The sequence below is a fragment of the Chiloscyllium plagiosum genome, chromosome 3 (assembly GCF_004010195.1).
Source record: "Chiloscyllium plagiosum isolate BGI_BamShark_2017 chromosome 3, ASM401019v2, whole genome shotgun sequence".
NCBI lineage: Eukaryota > Metazoa > Chordata > Chondrichthyes > Orectolobiformes > Hemiscylliidae > Chiloscyllium > Chiloscyllium plagiosum.
The window spans coordinates 15,966,707-15,984,834 of NC_057712.1; the positions used below are offsets into that span (position 1 = coordinate 15,966,707).

The following is an 18,128-nucleotide window of genomic DNA, read 5'->3' on the forward strand; positions in this document are numbered from 1 at the left end:
CTTTGGAGAGGGTGCAGAGAAGGTTTACGAGGATGTTGCCTGGTATGGAAGGTGCTACCTATGAAGAGAGGTTGAGTAGGTTAGGATTGTTTTCGTTAGAAAAAAAAAAAAGGAGATTGAGGGGGGATCTGATTGAGGTTTACAAAATCATGAAGGGTATAGACAGGGTGGATAGAGACAAGCTTTTCCCCAGGGTGAAGGATTCAATAACGAAAGGTCACTACTTTCAAGGAGAGAGGTGGGAAGTTTAAGGGGGATACACGCGGCAAGTACTTCACTCAGAGGGTGGTGGGCGTTTGGAACGCGTTGCCAGCAGAGGTAGTAGAGGCAGGCAGTCAATTCATTTCAGATGCATCTAGACAGATGCACAAGTAGGTGGGGAGCAGAGGGATACAGATGTTTAGGAATTGGGCAACAGGTCTAGACAGATTTGAATCAGCTCAGGCTTGAAGGGCTGAAGGGCCTGTCCCTGGGCTGTAAATTTTCTTTATTCTTAAGTTTTGTTGAACACTTTAAAAAGGAAACCTTTCAGTGAAACGTAGTTTTAAAAATCATTTCCAATTCTACAAAGAATAATGGCTACATCAAGTAGCAAGTTCTACGCCTAAAAGAACCTTCATTAAAGCTACAGGCTTCAAAGCTCTAGGCTTCATAATCTTTGGTCTTTTTTTTTTAAAAAAAAAGTCCTGGAGATGGCAGTCTATTCACATGCATTTCATGCAGATCTTGCTATCTCTGCGGTGTTATTTATCGTCTTGGTTAAGTATGAAAAATTACAATAAAAGAAAAACGAAAGCCTATTATTTCATCATGCCAAACACTTAGGCAGAAGCTCAACGGAAAGTAAACAGATGTCAGTAAACCTGTACTTCAATTTTCATCAATAGAAATATTTGTTGTTTTATTTGGAAATGAAAGCTGAGCTTCAATGTTACAATCCATTTCAGGATGGTCAATGCTTAGAAGTAGCAGTTAACTGAAAAATAAATCTAAGAAAGTTAAACAAAGTAAACTATTAACAACACTAATTTACAGATTTGCATTATGAAACAGTCCTATTTTTATTGTCTACAACACCCCCAAGCTATCCCTCATCTTACCATACCTTTAAAAAGGTTAATTCACTTTTTGGTGTCAACTCAAAAAAGGTATGTAACCAACCATTCCCTGGAATTCTCTTTGGTGTTCCAGCAATTCTCCAAGGTGCAAGATTTCACCGAGCAACTTTCATTAGCTTTTGGCCAAGCCATGAAAATATTGACCAGCAGGACTCATTTATAACTCCAGCACAGATCTCCCAACCTGCAGTGGCTTAATACATCAAAACACCCTGGCTTACAGTAGCCCACTGCTCGGATTTCAAAGCTCCTAACTACAATAAAGGATCTTTTATTCAGATGACTACTGCAAACTTCCTTTCAATTTCAAACTCACCTCAGTTTTGCAATTAATTTCTCTTTTTCCAACTTTGTCTTATACTGAATGCTAGTTCTCACATTAGATCTAACATGGAGTCTGCTGCAGTTGTAGGGCTGGTTTTATTTCTGATCTGTCAAGGAATTGCAGTCAACACAGGAAGCTAAACTGACATTGTCTCAGCTACTTCCGAACTCCTCCACCTGCTGCTTACGCCTGGAGTTCAAAGAGGATCACAACACAAATTCTCACTGAGGCCCGGCCAGCAATGTGTCACACAGACTGCTCCCAGGTACACACACAAATTAACCTCCTCAAATTAAAGCTTTTCCCCAATTCTGAGAAACCACATAAAAGACTTTTTTTTAAAAAAGAAAACTGGAAAGAAAAGTGCAGACTTCATGACTCCAGGGTTAAGACCACTTAACATCATATTACTCTCATCTTTACATTGACTTGATCCAGAAAGCTCATTCATTATTATGAATAAATGATTTGCCACTACCTGGATGTTACCAGGATTAGGGTTAGCACCCAAGAGGATCTTGGGAAAGGAGCTAGTACTGGGCTGACTATTACAAAATAGAATAAAAAGTAGTCACCAATTTAAAGGGGCATGAGGGGAATTTCTTTTCTCAAAAGGGTTGAGTCTTGGAACAGTCAATCCAGTTCTGCCATTTGTTTTTTAAAAAATCCTTAAGGAATGGGGTTAGAGGTTATCAAGGGATGGAAACTAATGAGGTCTGCTGTTATTTTATTGAAATGGTGGAGCAACCATGGGGCATGTGGCCATTCCTGCTCAATTTGTACATTCATATGCAAAATCAGTGCAGACTGTCAACGGCTTCATAGCAGAGGCTAACAGAGCAAATACTGAACAAATGAGAAGCTGAAAGGTAAATTTTATAGGCTATTTATGTCACTTTACTCTGTTGCCTTGATAAAAATTGACTATATATCTTTGTGAATTACTTCTTGAGTATCCTTTCAATCATTAGAGCTGTAGTCATATCCATCCTGAAAGATGGAATCATTCCTGAACTGAAAATTATGTCCCATGATTTACCTTAAGCAGCAAATTTTTCTTTCTTCCTGGGTGAAAAAAGTGAATGATCTGCTGTATAAAACTATAGGAGTACAATGCAGATTTATTTTCCAAACAAATTGATTCAGCCTATTTGCAGGAACTGGATTGGTGCCAGTATTGATCAAGTAAATTCAACAGGAAAAAAAAAATGAATGCCTGAATTGGTTTTGATGCACAGGTAGTCTCCCAGGCAGAAAAGACAAGCCCATTAATGGACACTCAATACAGTTTGAAAGAAAAAAAACTTGGCCTGGACGCAATGCCAACTTGAAACATCAAGCTGCCTGAACAACACGGAGAGAGATAGTGTAGACATTGTTTGAACTGGTAACCCCAAAATCGCAGAGACCAAATACGTACAATGTGGGCTTGCTTCTACTGGAAGGGAACAGCAAAGGGGTAGCCTGACTGATCAGAACATTTTCCATTTCAGTCTCCATATGGTAGACTTGGAAAGGATACCTCCAGGGGGAGGGAGAATTAGGGAGCAACATTTTAAAGTTAGGGTTAACTTTCTTTTTAAAAAAAAAAAAGAGCAGGATTCTTCCCCTCAGAAATGATGTACAACTTTGAAACACTGCCTCAAAACATGGTCAAAATTGATGTCAGAATTATGTAGAGGTTGACAGTTTGTTAGAATGGAAAATCAAAAACATTTGAGCTAGATGGGTGTATGAATCCCAAACAGATCAGCCATGATCATAGTAAATGGTGGAGCAGTCTCAAAAGGCTTGCTTCTGATTTTAACATATCAGTAGACAACATTAAACCAGAACTCTGAACATCAGAGCTTTGTACCATGCTGTAATAGTTCAAGCTATGGTTGCATATGAGAATAAAAAACGGGTGCCACATGGTTTTCAAAAACTGCACTGAAGACCTTGGTAAGAAAACGAAGTTGGAATTAAATAGATTTTGCATTCCATTTGGAAGAACAGGAGCAGCAGGCAGTTCTCCAAACACATGCTTAGAGGGATTGGATAGTCTCAAGCAGCACAAATTGTCTCATCAACATGGATAGAGTGCAATAAGACAAATAAAAGTCAGTGAGATCAATCCTCAGATGGCTTTTCCTATCAACCCATCCAGTAGATCCATTAATTGTTCAAATTCACTCGAACACCATCTGCCACCTCCTTAAAAAAACTACAATCAGCAACCAACTCTTCAGTTTCCAAGATTCTATTCATCTAACAAAGGCTGTATCACTGAGCCACATTGTATGAGGGAGTGAGTATCACTGGCGCTCCTCTTTCCTGCAGGAGAAGGAAGTGACACGCAGCGAGAGCGAGACGTGCTGGCATTCTCTAAACCCAGAGGTGATAATGAATGCCTTGCTGAGGTTAGGACATGCAACAGATGGAGGCGCACAAATCCATCAGGAGTATACCCACATGCCACTGCAGAAAGTGTAAGCTTAAAAACATACATCCCTACACAGCAGGGACAAGATCAAGGAGAAAAGAAAGTCAATCCCACAATGCCCCGACTAGTGCAATCCCCACCCAAGCCGGAATTTTCCAGTGTTGATTCACCAAAGTCTGAACCATACAGATTCTCAGTGGAACAAAGAAAATTTAACCCTAAAAAGATGATAGGAAAGGAGTAGGCCATTCAGCCACCCATGGATCTGTGAGCCTACTCTATATACTTGCCTAATGACACCTTGAAAGTTTGAGATAGAAATGGTACCCCACAGTAACTACTAATCAAGTGTGGGGGAAAATGGAGCTGCAAGACTGAACACCTCAAATATACTCCTGCCTCAAATCTCATCTTCCCGTATTTCTCAAAAGTAACACTTCCTACCTAATATCCCACACATTCCCACTGGCCCATCACACAAACACCTACTCCAACATGTTGTTCTCTGCTGCCCAGCATGGCAGGAAGCAATGAGGGAAGTATGTGCACACATGTGGTGCTAACACAGGGTAGTCTTGTAAAGATGGTTCAGGTAAAGTCAACAAAAATGTTCAGAAGTGCTTCAATACCTCAATGCAAGCTGAGTTCTCATGTGGCCTTCACATTGTTAATGTTGGATTTAAACAATGCAAGCAGTATGTAGCAACAGGGCCTGAAGCAGAATGTTGGAGAAACTCAGTAACTGACAGCATCTCCAGAGAGAGAGCACAAACAAAAAAAAGTTTAAATATTTAGAGTCAGTAGGAATTTTTCAGAACTGCACTTGTGATGTAGTCATATTCAGCTCAAATCAGCAAATGTTTTGAATTGTCATACAGAGTGTTTGGCTTGCATTTTAGGGCCCGTTAGTAGATTTGACCCATTTGAACAAAGTCTTACCACAGATTGTAGCAGCTTCTTCCAACTTGCATGGATTCTACAACCTGCCCGAAAAAGATAAAGGGGAGACTTCACCTCAAACACTTTCAGCCCAGAGAAAGTGAAAGAGGTTTCCCAATATACTGAGGGCAACAATGCCCATGGTCACATCAAAATGTTGTCAAATGATCATCACGGCATGAGGTGAAATGTCCTTTGGTTTCTGTGAGCCTACACTTAGGAATTTGACTCAGTTCTGCAGTGAGACTGAATGGGCAGTGCCAGTCAGCTATCACTCATTCCATTGCACTGTAGGTTGACCAGAGACAAGTGACTAGGACAGAAATCACCTTATAAAATTAGGAAGAACATTAAGGTCTTCCCCCACGCCCACCCCAGAGTAAGAGAGTCCAAATCTAGAGGACATAGGTTTAAGGGAAGAGGGGAATGATTATATTTAAAAAAAGGACTAAAGGGGCAACTTTTCCACACAGGATAGTGCATTATGGAATGAGCTGCCAGAGGAAGTGGAGAAGGCTGGTACAATTACAGTATTCATATCCATTCAGATGCCTTTTAAATAAGAAAGGTTTAGAGGCACATGGGCTAAGTTTTGGCAAATGAGACTAGATTAATTTAGGATCTCTGGGAAGAGTTGGACCAAAAGGGTCTGTTACTGTGCTGTACATCTATGGCTGATTTCAGGAGGTCACATCAAGATAAGTTCAACAAGGAAATCAAACTGGCTGATTTGTCAACAGCTAACAGATACATTTCCTTCTTTGGGCTGGTGTCTCATTAAAGAATGATTTGCAAATCAACTGGACTGGACTGATGAAATTTAATCCCATAATACATGACAATGAAACTGTACACTGCATATGCTAACATGATATTCTTTACTTAGGAAAGTTAGTAAAGACTTCAGGAACAGCTCACCAAGCATCACAACCAGGTCACCACCCATTTCCATTCCCCCAACCACTCCCTTCCTGACAGGACCATCCTTGGCCACTTCCATTGCCAAAACAAACCACAGCTCCTATCGAAGGAATATCACATCTTCCGACTGGCACCCTAGAGCCCAGAGAACCCAACACCAAGTTCTCCAATTTCAAGGACCATCCTTGGCCACTTCCATTGCCAAAACAAACCACAGCTCCTATCGAAGGAATATCACATCTTCCGACTGGCACCCTAGAGCCCGGAGAACCCAACACAGAGTTCTCCAATTTCAAAATACCTTCCTCTCCATCCAGACTCTCTTCCCAGCCCTGGCCCCTCCCTTCCATTCCTCCCAACCACCAACTAGGTCATACCCTTCACCTATCCTCACCTCACCGTGGCTCTACCTCCCCCTTTATCTGCAGTTCCCCCACACCCACCCTCAGTCCTGAAGGGTTACACCTGAAAACAGTGACTTCTCCACTTCCTGATGCTGCCTGGCTTGCTGTGTTCTTCCAGCCTTCTGTCTACCTACTTTGGATTCCAGCATCGCAGTTTATTTTTGGTCTCTAACATTATATTCTGAGCAGTTAGTTATTTGGACAATTACTATGTAGGGGAAAAAAGAAAATAAAAACTTACCACTTTCACTTTGGTGTTCCTCCCACGCCATGAAAACCACCATCTGCCTCCTTTCTTAGGCATCTTTTCTTTAATCAGATTTTCCACTGTCACCTATTACAAATGTACAAAAGTAACTAATGGAATAACAAAAAAAATGGTGAACCTAAATGCTATACAAAAAACAAACATGAAAATGCTGTTTTCCCAAGTGAAGGAAGCAAAACAACATACTGTGGGCATAAAACTAATCTTTGCAAACCAAAACGTTGCAACATTAAACAGCGACTGCAAGTAACCGAGGCATGAGTACTTGAATGATTTTTAAAACAAATTCAAAATCACCACAAAAGGAAAATGAAAAAAAGGAGAGAGAAAAATATAGTTTAGAAATACATAAAATATAGGTTAACATTTCCGATTTAACATTAAATAGAATTGAAATTCTAAATCAGACATGGACATTTTAAATGTATACATAATAAAACAAGTCATTTAATTAATTTATTACTGAATTCAGCATTTAAGTATACTAAAGTTTGTATATTGTTACAAGATAATATCTATTAAAGTGAATTATACTCCGCCACCCCCAAGACCACCTCACTAAGGTCTCCATAACCTTTGATAATGCATCAAACATTAGTTAATACCATTCTTGAATACTTTTGTGCATAGGGTTACAAACCAGCTGAATGCATTAGTCTAGATTGCCCTACTGGTCATTCAAAAAAAGCCAACTACTATATGAGTGCACCTTCTCTGGACTGCTTCTAACAGGACTCCTTCATGGGAAATGAATTGGCTATTTTGTGAAATTTTATTCAAGTGGTTGGGCCTGGGCCTATACTCATTGAAGAAGAAATGTGGTGATCTTGTTGAAACTGGGAGGTTGTTTCCCCTAATGGAGAGAATTAGGGCTAGGTCTCCAATTGCATAAAATCAATGTTACAAGACATCTTTTATTTAGAAGTCTACATATTGGATGACTGTAGTCTCTATGCCAGTTAAATGTTAACTCACCTTTGGCAATGGTTTCTGGAATGTTTGCACAGCTAGAAGCATGGGAGCAGCTGTTGGCCAGTTATAATACCTAGAGATTGTGTCAGAAGATTATATTCATATCAGAAAATATAGAATCCCAACAGGTTGATTGATCTTCCATAAGTAGCAGAATTAAACTTGACAAATATCCCCACATATATAAAGACAACGTGGTTTAGTGCTTCTCAAACTTCTTTCCCTTCTCCACTCCACCCACAGCAACTCCAATTCAAGGCTTGAAGATTGTTACTACCCCTCTCTGAAATCAGAAGAGGGGGAGGACATGGAGAGCAGGTTTGGTGAAGACCATTACAGGGAGCACAGCTGATATACCTCAGCTGGAGTCCAACAGTGACCATGGAACGAGCACACAGACAGTCTCAGCATGGGACTCTACATGAGACCCTAACCCAGAGTTTGAGAAGCCCTGATTTAGTTCAATCCAAAACTCAATAGGGTCGATAAAACAAAATGGTAAAGGTACAATGGAAAGTTAACTGTGATGGAAAAGACATTTTGAAGTGGAAGTGTACCAAGGTATCCAGGAAATGACTAGCAGCATATGAACACTTGGCTCATCATATATTCATTGAAGGCATAAACACCCAACAGGAATAGATTAGTCAACTATGAGGAATAAAAGTTAAAGATAGCATCAGATCATAAAGTTAATACAAAAAGATAGAGGGAGGTGGTGGCCAGAGACTATTGGAAGCAGCCCATTACTCCCAATGGGTCAAAGACCAGATGTTCCACCACGACTCAAGTTCTAATGCACCAACTTAATTTTAAAGCTTAAACTTTCATTCTCCAATTCTGAAGCATCCCAACCCCACACCAATCCACTATTCAGCCCCTTCCTCAAACCCAGGTGAGCTTGGACAGTCACCCTAACAACCTCACCACCCCCCCAAACAACCTCACCACACACTACACCCCACCCCCCCACCCATTTGTCTCATTCTCTACGTTGACAAAAACTCACTTAAAAGCTTTAGTGCATTTAAGAGCTTTTCAGGTTCTCTCAACCACTTCCTCCCAGGATCCTTGGGCTGTCCAAGTTTAGAAGGACCCACCATCAGACAATTGCCCAGAAAATTCAGAGCAAAACGTAAACTGATAAATGTGCCTAGTTATCACTGGAAAAAGGGATTCCAGCACAGATTGGAAGATTTTGGCCAAAACATTCTGAGCAATCAGTTGGTGCATATTCTCCACTTAGAGAGCAAGACGTGCATCGCATTGCACTCACTTGTTTCCGATCTTCACAACCAGATTGGGATCATCAATCATTCCTGGATTCTCTGCAAACTGTTGGTATGTGACAGAGTGCTGCAAAAATTGTTCTGCAAAAAACCCAAAAAATTGTATATCAAGTCTTGTTACAAGATCAAGAAATTTTTTTTAAAAAAAGGACCATTTGTCTCATCTTCATTCATCTATCCAAAAATATCAAGTCTCTCTTGCTGGTCTTCAGCAAAGATTTTGCCTCCTGCTATTCCATTGGCTTAACTTGGCAATACTTATCCATGACAACAAAAAGCCAAAAGTTCCCAGGTTACATTCAGTTTCACCCTGAACCTTACCATTGTCTTTCATGGATTAGGCAGAATGCCATCCTTCCTACAACCAGTACGAGAGATTTGTTCCCAAGAAAATATCCCTTCATTGCACAAAATATACACATGGCAGAGCAATGATTGAGCAAACCAAGTTGCCTGCACCAAAACCATTGCTGTTCCCCCTCACATTTTGGTAACACCAAGTGTATTTAGGAGCCACTGATTATAAACAGATCATATTCTTCAGACCACTGCTGTTCTCAAAAGGTGCCCTTACCCAGTATGCCAGCCCTGTTTTAAGAGTCGAGAGCGCGTATCAGTGGAAAAGCACAGGAGGTCAGACAGCATCCAAGGAGCAGAAGAGTCAATGTTTCGTTTTGGGCATAAGCCCTTCATTAGCTCATTCCTGATGAAGAGCTTATGCCCAAAACAGATTCTCCTGCTCCTCTGCATGCTGTGCTTTTCCAGCACCACATCTTGACTCTTAAAATATGGCACCCTCAGTATTTTAAGAGTTATAAATCTGGTCTCGTACAAATGGATTTTTATATAAAGTTGCTAAGTATGACATTGCAAAATACAATCTCTGGCCAATTAAGCATACAACAAAGTGCTTTTTGCGACAACTTAGTTGATTTTTGAAAAATAATCAGATTTGTATAAACTTGCTTCTAGAGATTTTTATGATACTATAAGATTTAGCATAGTTAAATCATAAAAGTTATAGGAGCTTGGTGCAAAAGGAAGCTGCCTGGAGTCACTTTCACACCTCATGCAACTGTAATTTTTACTGACAAGAACAGGTAATAGTTAAAAAACATGTTATATGAATTTGAGCAATGCAGTGTATCTAAACAAAAATAGAAAAAGTCCAATTGTACTAAATGTTCTAAGCTATTAGATATAAAGCAAATTAAAATGGAAGTGACATGTCTTGGATGCTTTAAATACTGATCAAGTCACAACTTAAATCACAACCATAGATTTTTCTACTAATACAATTAGTCTATGACAAAATGTAAATTCAATTCACTGGTGTTGCAATTAGATGAATACATGGGTATAATACATGGCACATTTGCAAGATCCGGATTAGAGTGGATCTTGATTGGTTATTGTTTTCTGACCAATTTAGGCCTCCTGGAATGTTTACCTTTTGTTATTTCTTTGTAGTCATTAAGCCCACCGCAGAGTGAAATAGCAATGGTTGGTAGGTCCCCAGTAGTATCAGAGAAACTGTCAACTCCACTGTCCATTCCAGAGCTGCCTATAGTGTGCGGTGACTGATTTTCTGAATGCACTCCATCTCCAGGCTCATTCCGGTTAGCTGCGCCATTTTCACTGTGGGGGAAAAAAAATTACAGAACTGTTACACCAGGTATATTCTAGATTATACCATTAACGGAGCTCTGGAAAGAAATCCACAATTTCATTGAAATTACCATTTTGGAAAATAAAGTGCTGCAGTCTCAGGATTCATCTCAGTGATATCATCCAGGTAAACACCATCTGTGCCCAGGTGACGACTGCATTTATCTGAGAGAGAGAGGGAGAGAGGGAGAGGGAGAGAGAGAAAAAAGGAAAAAGAAAAATTAAAGATACAAATCTAGGCTTCAACACCAGTAGCATTTCCATTTTATCATTACCAAAGGTTGGAAACACATCAGAGTACACACAAATCAATCCCATACACAGTTTCAGCAAACGTCTTCAGTGAACTGGGATTCCAGTTGTAAGTGGACATCTGCAGTGAAACCAGTAGGTACAGGTAAGAGCTCATGGTATTAAATCACATCAGAACATTTTCAGTCCTTGGGTTTAACCAGACACCACAGTGCATGGAGCTGTAAAATGCATAGGCGCAATCAAACAGACAGTACATAAGAGGAACTTTTTCCCATTTGGAAACTAAAACAATAAGTACAGGAAGCTGTGCACAAAAAGTAGGTCCAGAAATGGTGATATATGTTTGCCCACAAGAACTGTATAAGTCAAGATAAAAACTTGTCAATTTGACAGGAAATTTTAGAAATGGTGTTTAAATGTCTGAGGAAACAGACTTGCAAATCAATATCCAATTTCAAGACCCTTCTGAAAATACACTCCAAATATTTGACATATCACAAGTTGCTGACTTTCTGGACTCTGTTCATTTGTAGGCTTGTGAATAGTTGCCAAGTGTATTACTACATTTGATTTCTGGCAACTTCCATTTACTATCCAACGTGTTGACTGAGGTAAGAACTCTTCTGCCTTGAACAGAAGAGAACTGCAGAGGAGGATTTATATCCCCACTCTCAAAAGGAATGTATCGTACAAATGTATTGGAACTAAAGTTCAAAGATATCCTTTATGCAGAATTACTAAAAATGGACAAAGAATTCACATCTTTAGTTTATCCCTAGTTTTGCAAAGTTTCTCCCTCCAGCATAAAACCAATGCAACTCACTTGCTCAAGAGTCAGGTCTTAGTGAATCTAAGATTTCAGAACAAATTATCCGAACGACAACTGGCAGGAAGTATTTTGTTTGGATGATCGAATGCCGGATAGCACAGTTTAGCCAAGCATTGGGACCTTGTAATCTTGTCCGGATAATCGAATGCCAGATAATCAAGGTTCCTCTGTACACAAAGTACAGAACATTTACATATGTATGGGTCCCATCATTTTTGCTTTAAAATGGTGAAGTTTGGGACATGTTAATGACACATTAAAACAGAACCTGCAGTTCTGTTATGCAAGCACAGCACATACAGCAGAGTGCTTCAGTGTCATTTTAGACATTCTTACCTTTCTTCTTGGACGGGGAATCGGTTTTGTTGACTTGTTTCGTTTGGTTGCCAGTATGGACTGGCTCCTGATTTTCTGTCACAACTGGAGCTCTCAAGGGTTCAAAGGTTTCTGAACTGCATGTAAAATTGACCATTGACTGAGAAGCAATCTCTTTTACTGCTAGAGGCTCAGGTTTCACTAGAGGAGGGGGAGATGGTGAACTGTTGTGTGTGTTTACATAGGGGGCGCTCTCGATCACTCTGAAGTGAGTGTTTCCAGATGGAGTGATGTTTACCAGATTAGGTTCTTCAGTTTTCTGATGAGTTATGAGCTGAAAAGAAATTAGAACTGATTAACTGTTGGACATACGTATTCATAAAATGCTACAGCTTTTGCTCCATGTCTCATTAACAGTAGAAAAAGTCATTTTAAGAACAGGGATCTTGTGAGTAAAAAAAGGCCTCAAATCCCAAAGCTAGGTTAGATTTAAAAAAGGAAAAGAAGGGAGTGAATAAATAGGAGAAAGAATGAAGAAAAAGATGAAAACAAGAAAATGGAATATCATGCAGCTTTTCCAAGATGGCAGCTTCAGCCAGAGCTCATCTACACCACCCATTTCTTCTTTAAATACCCCCCCACTCTTTTCTTTTCATTTTTCCCTCTTCTTGGTGGAGTTCTGAACTCTTAGTCTCAGTGCAGACTGACACTGCCTCACTTAGACCCACCACAACAGTCTCAGAATCAGAAGTTAAAGAATCCCTACAGTGTGGAAGCAGGCCTTTCAACCCATCAAGTTGAAACTGACCTTGCAAAGAGCTTCCCACCCAGATCCTCCTTCCAACCCCACCCCCAACACCCTGCATTTCCCATGACTAATCCACCTAGCCTGCTCATCTTGGACACAACAGGCAATTTGGCATGGCCAATCCACCTAACCTTCATATTTTTGGATTGAGAAGAAACCAGAGGATCCAGTAAACTGACATAGGCATGGGGGTGATGTACAAACATTAGAGTGTCGCTGGAGGCTGGAATCGAACCCAGGTTCCTGCCACTGAGACAGCAGTGCTAATCACCGAGCTACCTTGTCTCCCAGTAATATGTGGTAGTCTTTTGACCTGGCATGCCCTTTTAGCCTCAAGGTGATTCTAGAGTAGTGTAGTCTCCCAGCCCAGAGATGAAGTCTGATGCAGATTGGAAGCTAGGTACCAGCGTGGATTAGTTTGGAAAGGCTATTGTTCTAAACTATTTCTCTATGTCCAATTTATCCTTATCTGTAATGTTAACCCTTTTACTGCCTTACTTTTCTAGTTTGTCATCTTAGGATGATGTCCTGAAGAGTCTGTAACTAGGGACTTTGTACCGAAGGTGGCGACCTAAGTGATGACGTGTAAACCTTTCGCTGTACTCATTTAAATACATGACAAAGTTAACTCAATTCAATTGGCAGACCATTATTGTTAACCATATTCACATCCTGGCTGCATATGCACAACTCCAAACTGAAAACTGATCAGCACGGTGGCTGAGTGGTTTGTACTGTTGCCTCACAGCGCCAGGGACCCGGGTTTAATTCCCACCTCGTGTAACTGTGTGGAGATTGCACATTCATCCCACGTCTGTGGATTTCCTTCGAGTACTCCGGTTTCCTCCCACAGTCCAAAGATGTGCAGGTCAGGTGAATTGGCCATGCTAAATTGCCCCTAGGTTAGGTGAGTCAGAGGGAAATGGGTTTGGGTGGGTTACTTTTCGGAGGGTCAGTGTGGACTTGTTGGGCCGAACAGGCTTCTCCCCCCTCCCCCCTCGCTGTAGGGAATCTAAAAAATTCTAATAAAAAAATAATTGTTAAAAACAAGATAGCGGTTTTGGAACCGTTTTTGGTGGGGGGTGGCACGCAGTTGGCAGAATTTTTAAGGGTCTATTAGAGGTCTCTTCAAGCAGAGTTAAGCATGAATAAACTGAAGAGGATAGTAAGTTAAACATTTGAAAGAGGAAAAAAAAACATTGTAAGGATAGAGGATGAGCAATAAAAAAAAGGTTGAATAGACAGTGTGAATGTACAGCATTACTGGAATAGGCCTCATGAAATAAAGGAGAAATGTCAGTGGGGAATTGGTTTATGTCTGACAACACTAAACTATATACAAACATCAAAACATCCTTTCATTACACAATACAAAAACCTTGAAATATTAATCAGCTTACAAAGGTACTCCATTATCTAACCTTATGGCATTTTCTAGATACCTTGCTGGTTTGCGGTAGTTCTCCCCATGCCCAATGCATTTCTGTGTTTATTCTATTCATCCCTCTTTCAGATGGCTTGCTAACCAATTCAGAATCACTGTTCGGTGTTGGAGGACGGGATCTTGCAACCCTGTGAAATAAGTAAGTAATTAGTCAGTGGACATAAAGTCTCAGGTGGAAGATGGTCAGTTTGCCGTTAGCCATTCTAAACAAATCACATGGTCACGAATGGATGACTTAACTGCTCACTTGTTTTAAATCAGATTTCTTTTTAGGGAGCCCACCCAAAATTATTCTACACCTTGTATCAATCAGAAACAGAATGGTTATGCTTTATTAATATGTTAGATGAACACTGATTATATACCAGTTCAATGGGCTAATTTTACTTCCATTAAAAAACAAAGTTATACTCTTTTGACTTAAGTGCACAATAGTAGCTAGTTCTTAATATTCAGATGGAAATGAAATCAAAAAGGCCGTTAGTTGGTTCAAATACAAAATGGCCTACACAGGTTAGGAAGTATAACCACTTCCTAGACACAACCCCTCAAGGAAAAAACAACAAAGCTTTTCAATCATTTTTTTAAAAAAGCAGCAAATATTCAAACAGCCAGAACTCAGTAAAATTAATGGTGTTCCAAAAGACCAAATGGACAGAAACTCTGCTTATTTTGGATTAGTATTCCATGAAATGAATTTGGTTTTTACCTTCATGGATTTGGGAAGCAATAGGTTTGTTTCCAAGGTAACAAAAAAAAGGTAGTCACAAAATTAGCTCAGTGCCAGGAAGGTGCGTTGACAGACAAATGTTTGTGACTAGAAGCTGATTATAGTGGAGATTCACAGGACACAGTAGTAGATCCAAAAACATGAACTGCTGGAAAAGCTCAGCAGTTTGGCAGCTTCTGTGATGAGAAATCAGAATTAACATTCTTCAGGTTCTGAAAAAAAGGTCACCAGACCAGAAACATCAATTCTGATTTCTCCTCAGAAATGCTGCCAGACCTGCTGGGCTTTTCCAGCAACTTTTGCTTCTTATTTACAGCATTCAGTTCTTTCAGTTTTTATTTACTAGAAAATCATTTGATATACCGTACATATCAAAATAAACAAATGACTTGAATTGCAGGAGACAAGTTTTAAACATGATATGATAGCATGTGATTGTAAGGACAGACTGACGGGCAGAGGGGATGGGGTGGCCATGTTGGTAAGGGATGATATTCAGTCCCTTGCGCGGGAGGACCGAGAATTAGGGGATGTAGAGTCAGTATGGATAGAGCTGAGAAATTCTAAGGGTAAAAAGACCCTAATGGGAGTTATCTACAGGCCCCCAAACAGTAGCCTGGATGTCGGATGTAAGTTGAATCAGGAGCTGAAATTGGCCTGTCGCAGAGATGTTACTACAGTTGTTATGGGGGATTTCAACATGCAGGTAGACTGGGAGAATCAAGATGGTGTTGGACCTCGAGAGAGAGAGAGAGACTTTGTGGAGTGCCTCAGAGATGGATTCTTAGAACAGCTGGTGTTGGAGCTGACCAGGCAGAAGGCAATTCCAGATCTGGTATTGTGCAACGAACCAGAGTTGATCAGGGACCACGAAGTGAAGGAGCCACTGGGGAGTAGTGACCATAATACAATAAGCTTCAATCTGCAATTTGAGGGGGAGAGGGTACAATTGGAAGTGACAATATTTCTGTTGAATAAAAGGGAACTATGAGGGAGGAGCTGGCCAAAGAGCTGGCCAAAGTGCAATACCTTAGCAGGGATGACTGTGGAGGAACAATGGCAGATATTTCTGTGTATAATGCAGAAGATGCAGGATCAGTTCATTCCAAAAAGGAAGAAAGATCCTACAAGGAGGCATGGGTGGCTGTGGCTGACGAGGGAAGTTAAGAAACAAAGATAAAAAGTATAACATAGCAAAGATAAGTGGGAAAACGGAGGACTGGGAAGCTTTTAAAAGAACAGAGGATTACTAAGAAGGAAATGCGCAGAGAAAAAGGTGAGGTATGAAGGTAAACTATCCAAAAATATAAAAAGGAGGATTGTAAAAGCTTTTTTAGGTATGTGAAAGGCAAAAAAATGGTTAAGACTAAAATTGGGCCCTTGAAGACAGAAACAGGGGAATATATTACGGGGAACAAAAATGGCAGAAGAATTGAATTGGTACTTCAGATCTGTGTTCACTGGGGAAGACACAAGCAATCTCCCTGATGTAACAGTGGCTGTAGGCCCTGAACTGAAGGGAATTTATATTTGCCAGGAATTGGTGTTGGAGACACTGTTAGGGCTGAAGGCTGTTAAGTCCCCAGGGCCTGATGGTCTACATCCCAGGGTACTGAAGGAGGTGGCTCGGGAAATCGTGGATGCGTTGGTGATTATTTTCCAGAGTTCGATAGATTCGGGATCAGTTCCTGCGGATTGGAGGGTGGCTAATGTTGTACCAGGTTTTAAGAAAGGTGTGAGAGAGAAAGCAGGAAATTATAGACCAGTTAGTCTGACCTCAATGGTGGGAAAGATGCTGGAGTCTATTATAAAAGGATGAAATTACAACACATCTGGATAGTAGTAACAGGATAGGTCAGAGGCAACATGGATTTAAGGGGAAATCATGCTTGACTAATTTTCTAAAATGTTTTGAGGATGTAACTCTGAAGATGGACGAGGGAGATCCAGTAGATGTAGTGTACCTGGACTTTCAGAAAGCTTTTGATAAAGTCCCACATAGGAGGTTAGTGAGCAAAATTAGAGCACATGGTATTGGGGGCAAAGTACTAACTTGGATTGAAAGTTGGTTGGCTGACAGGAAACAGTAGTGATAAATGGCTCCATTTCAGAATGGCAGGCAGTGACCAGTGGGGTACTGCAGTTTTTTTTTTTTACAATATATGTTAACGATATAGAAGATGGTATTAGTAATAACATTAGCAAATTTGCTGATGATACCAAGCTAGGTGGCAGGGTGAAATGCGAGGAGGATATTAGGAGATTACAGGGTGACCTGGACAGGTTAGGTGAGTGGTCAGATGCAGTTTAATGTGGATAAATGTATGGTTATCCACTTTGGTGGCAAGAACAGGAAGGCAGATTATTACCTAAATGGAATCAATTTAGGTAAGGGGCAGTACAGAGAGATCTGGGTGTTCTTGTACACCAGTCAATGATGGTAAGCATGCAGGTGTAGCAGGTAGTGAAGGCAGCTAATAGCATGCTGGCTTCCATAACAAGAGGGATTGAGTATTGAAGCAAAGGACGTTCTTCTGCAGCTGTACAGGGCCCTGGTGAGACCGCACCTGGAGTATTGTATGCAGTTCTGGTCTCCAAATTTGAGGAAAGACATTCTGGCTATTGGGGGAGTGCAGCATAGGTTCACAAGGTTCCTGGAATGGCGGGACTATTTTACGCTGAAAGACTGGAGCGACTGGGCTTGTACATCCTTGAGTTTAGAAGACTGAGAAGGTATCTGATTGAGACATAAGATTATTAAAGGATTGGACACTCTGGAGGCAGGAAGCATGTTCCCACTGATGGGCGAGTGCCGAACCAGAGGACACAGCTTAAAAATACGGGGTAGATCATTTAGGACAGAGATGAGGAGAAACTTCTTCACCCAGAGAGTGGTGGCTGTGTGGAATGCTCTGCCCCAGAGGGCAGTGGTGGCCCAGTCTCTGGATTCATTTAAGAAAGAGTTGGATAGAGCTCTCAAGGATTGTGGAATCAAGGGTTATGGAGATTAGGCAGGAACAGGATACTGATTAAGGATGATCAACCATTATCATATTGAATGGTGGTGCAGGCTCGAAGGGCAGAATGGCCTACTCTTGCACCTATTGGCTATTAATGAAGAATTGGGAGAAAGGCAGCTTTATAATAAAATATTGAAATGTTTGACAAAAAGGTGACAAATAGGATGTAAAAAAGAGACATGAGGAAATGAAATGAGGATAGGTCAGTGTGAGTAAAAATCAATAAAGGAAGGGATTATACGTAGGATAGAACAGAACATTACAGTGCAGTACAGGCCCTTTGACCCTCAATGTTGCGCTGCCCTGTTAAACCAATCTGAACTCCATCTAAGCTACACTATTTCATTATAGTCCATAGGCCTAGCCAATGACCACTTAAATGCCTGTAAAGTTGGCAA

General features: G+C 40.6%; 1 protein-coding gene across 1 annotated transcript in view; it reads right to left on the minus strand.

Annotated features, from left to right (window-relative positions):
* The window catches only part of LOC122548596 (phosphatidate phosphatase LPIN1-like), a 108,804-nt gene that overhangs the window by 27,399 nt on the left and 63,277 nt on the right, over positions 1–18,128 (minus strand). The window contains exons 7-13 of the mRNA XM_043687431.1: positions 13,979–14,108; positions 11,750–12,062; positions 10,401–10,494; positions 10,112–10,299; positions 8,649–8,742; positions 7,376–7,445; positions 6,374–6,466 (exon numbers count right to left, since the gene is read on the minus strand). Of these exons, the coding sequence (XP_043543366.1) occupies positions 6,374–6,466; positions 7,376–7,445; positions 8,649–8,742; positions 10,112–10,299; positions 10,401–10,494; positions 11,750–12,062; positions 13,979–14,108 (982 nt within the window). The remainder of the gene's footprint in view (positions 1–6,373; positions 6,467–7,375; positions 7,446–8,648; positions 8,743–10,111; positions 10,300–10,400; positions 10,495–11,749; positions 12,063–13,978; positions 14,109–18,128) is intronic.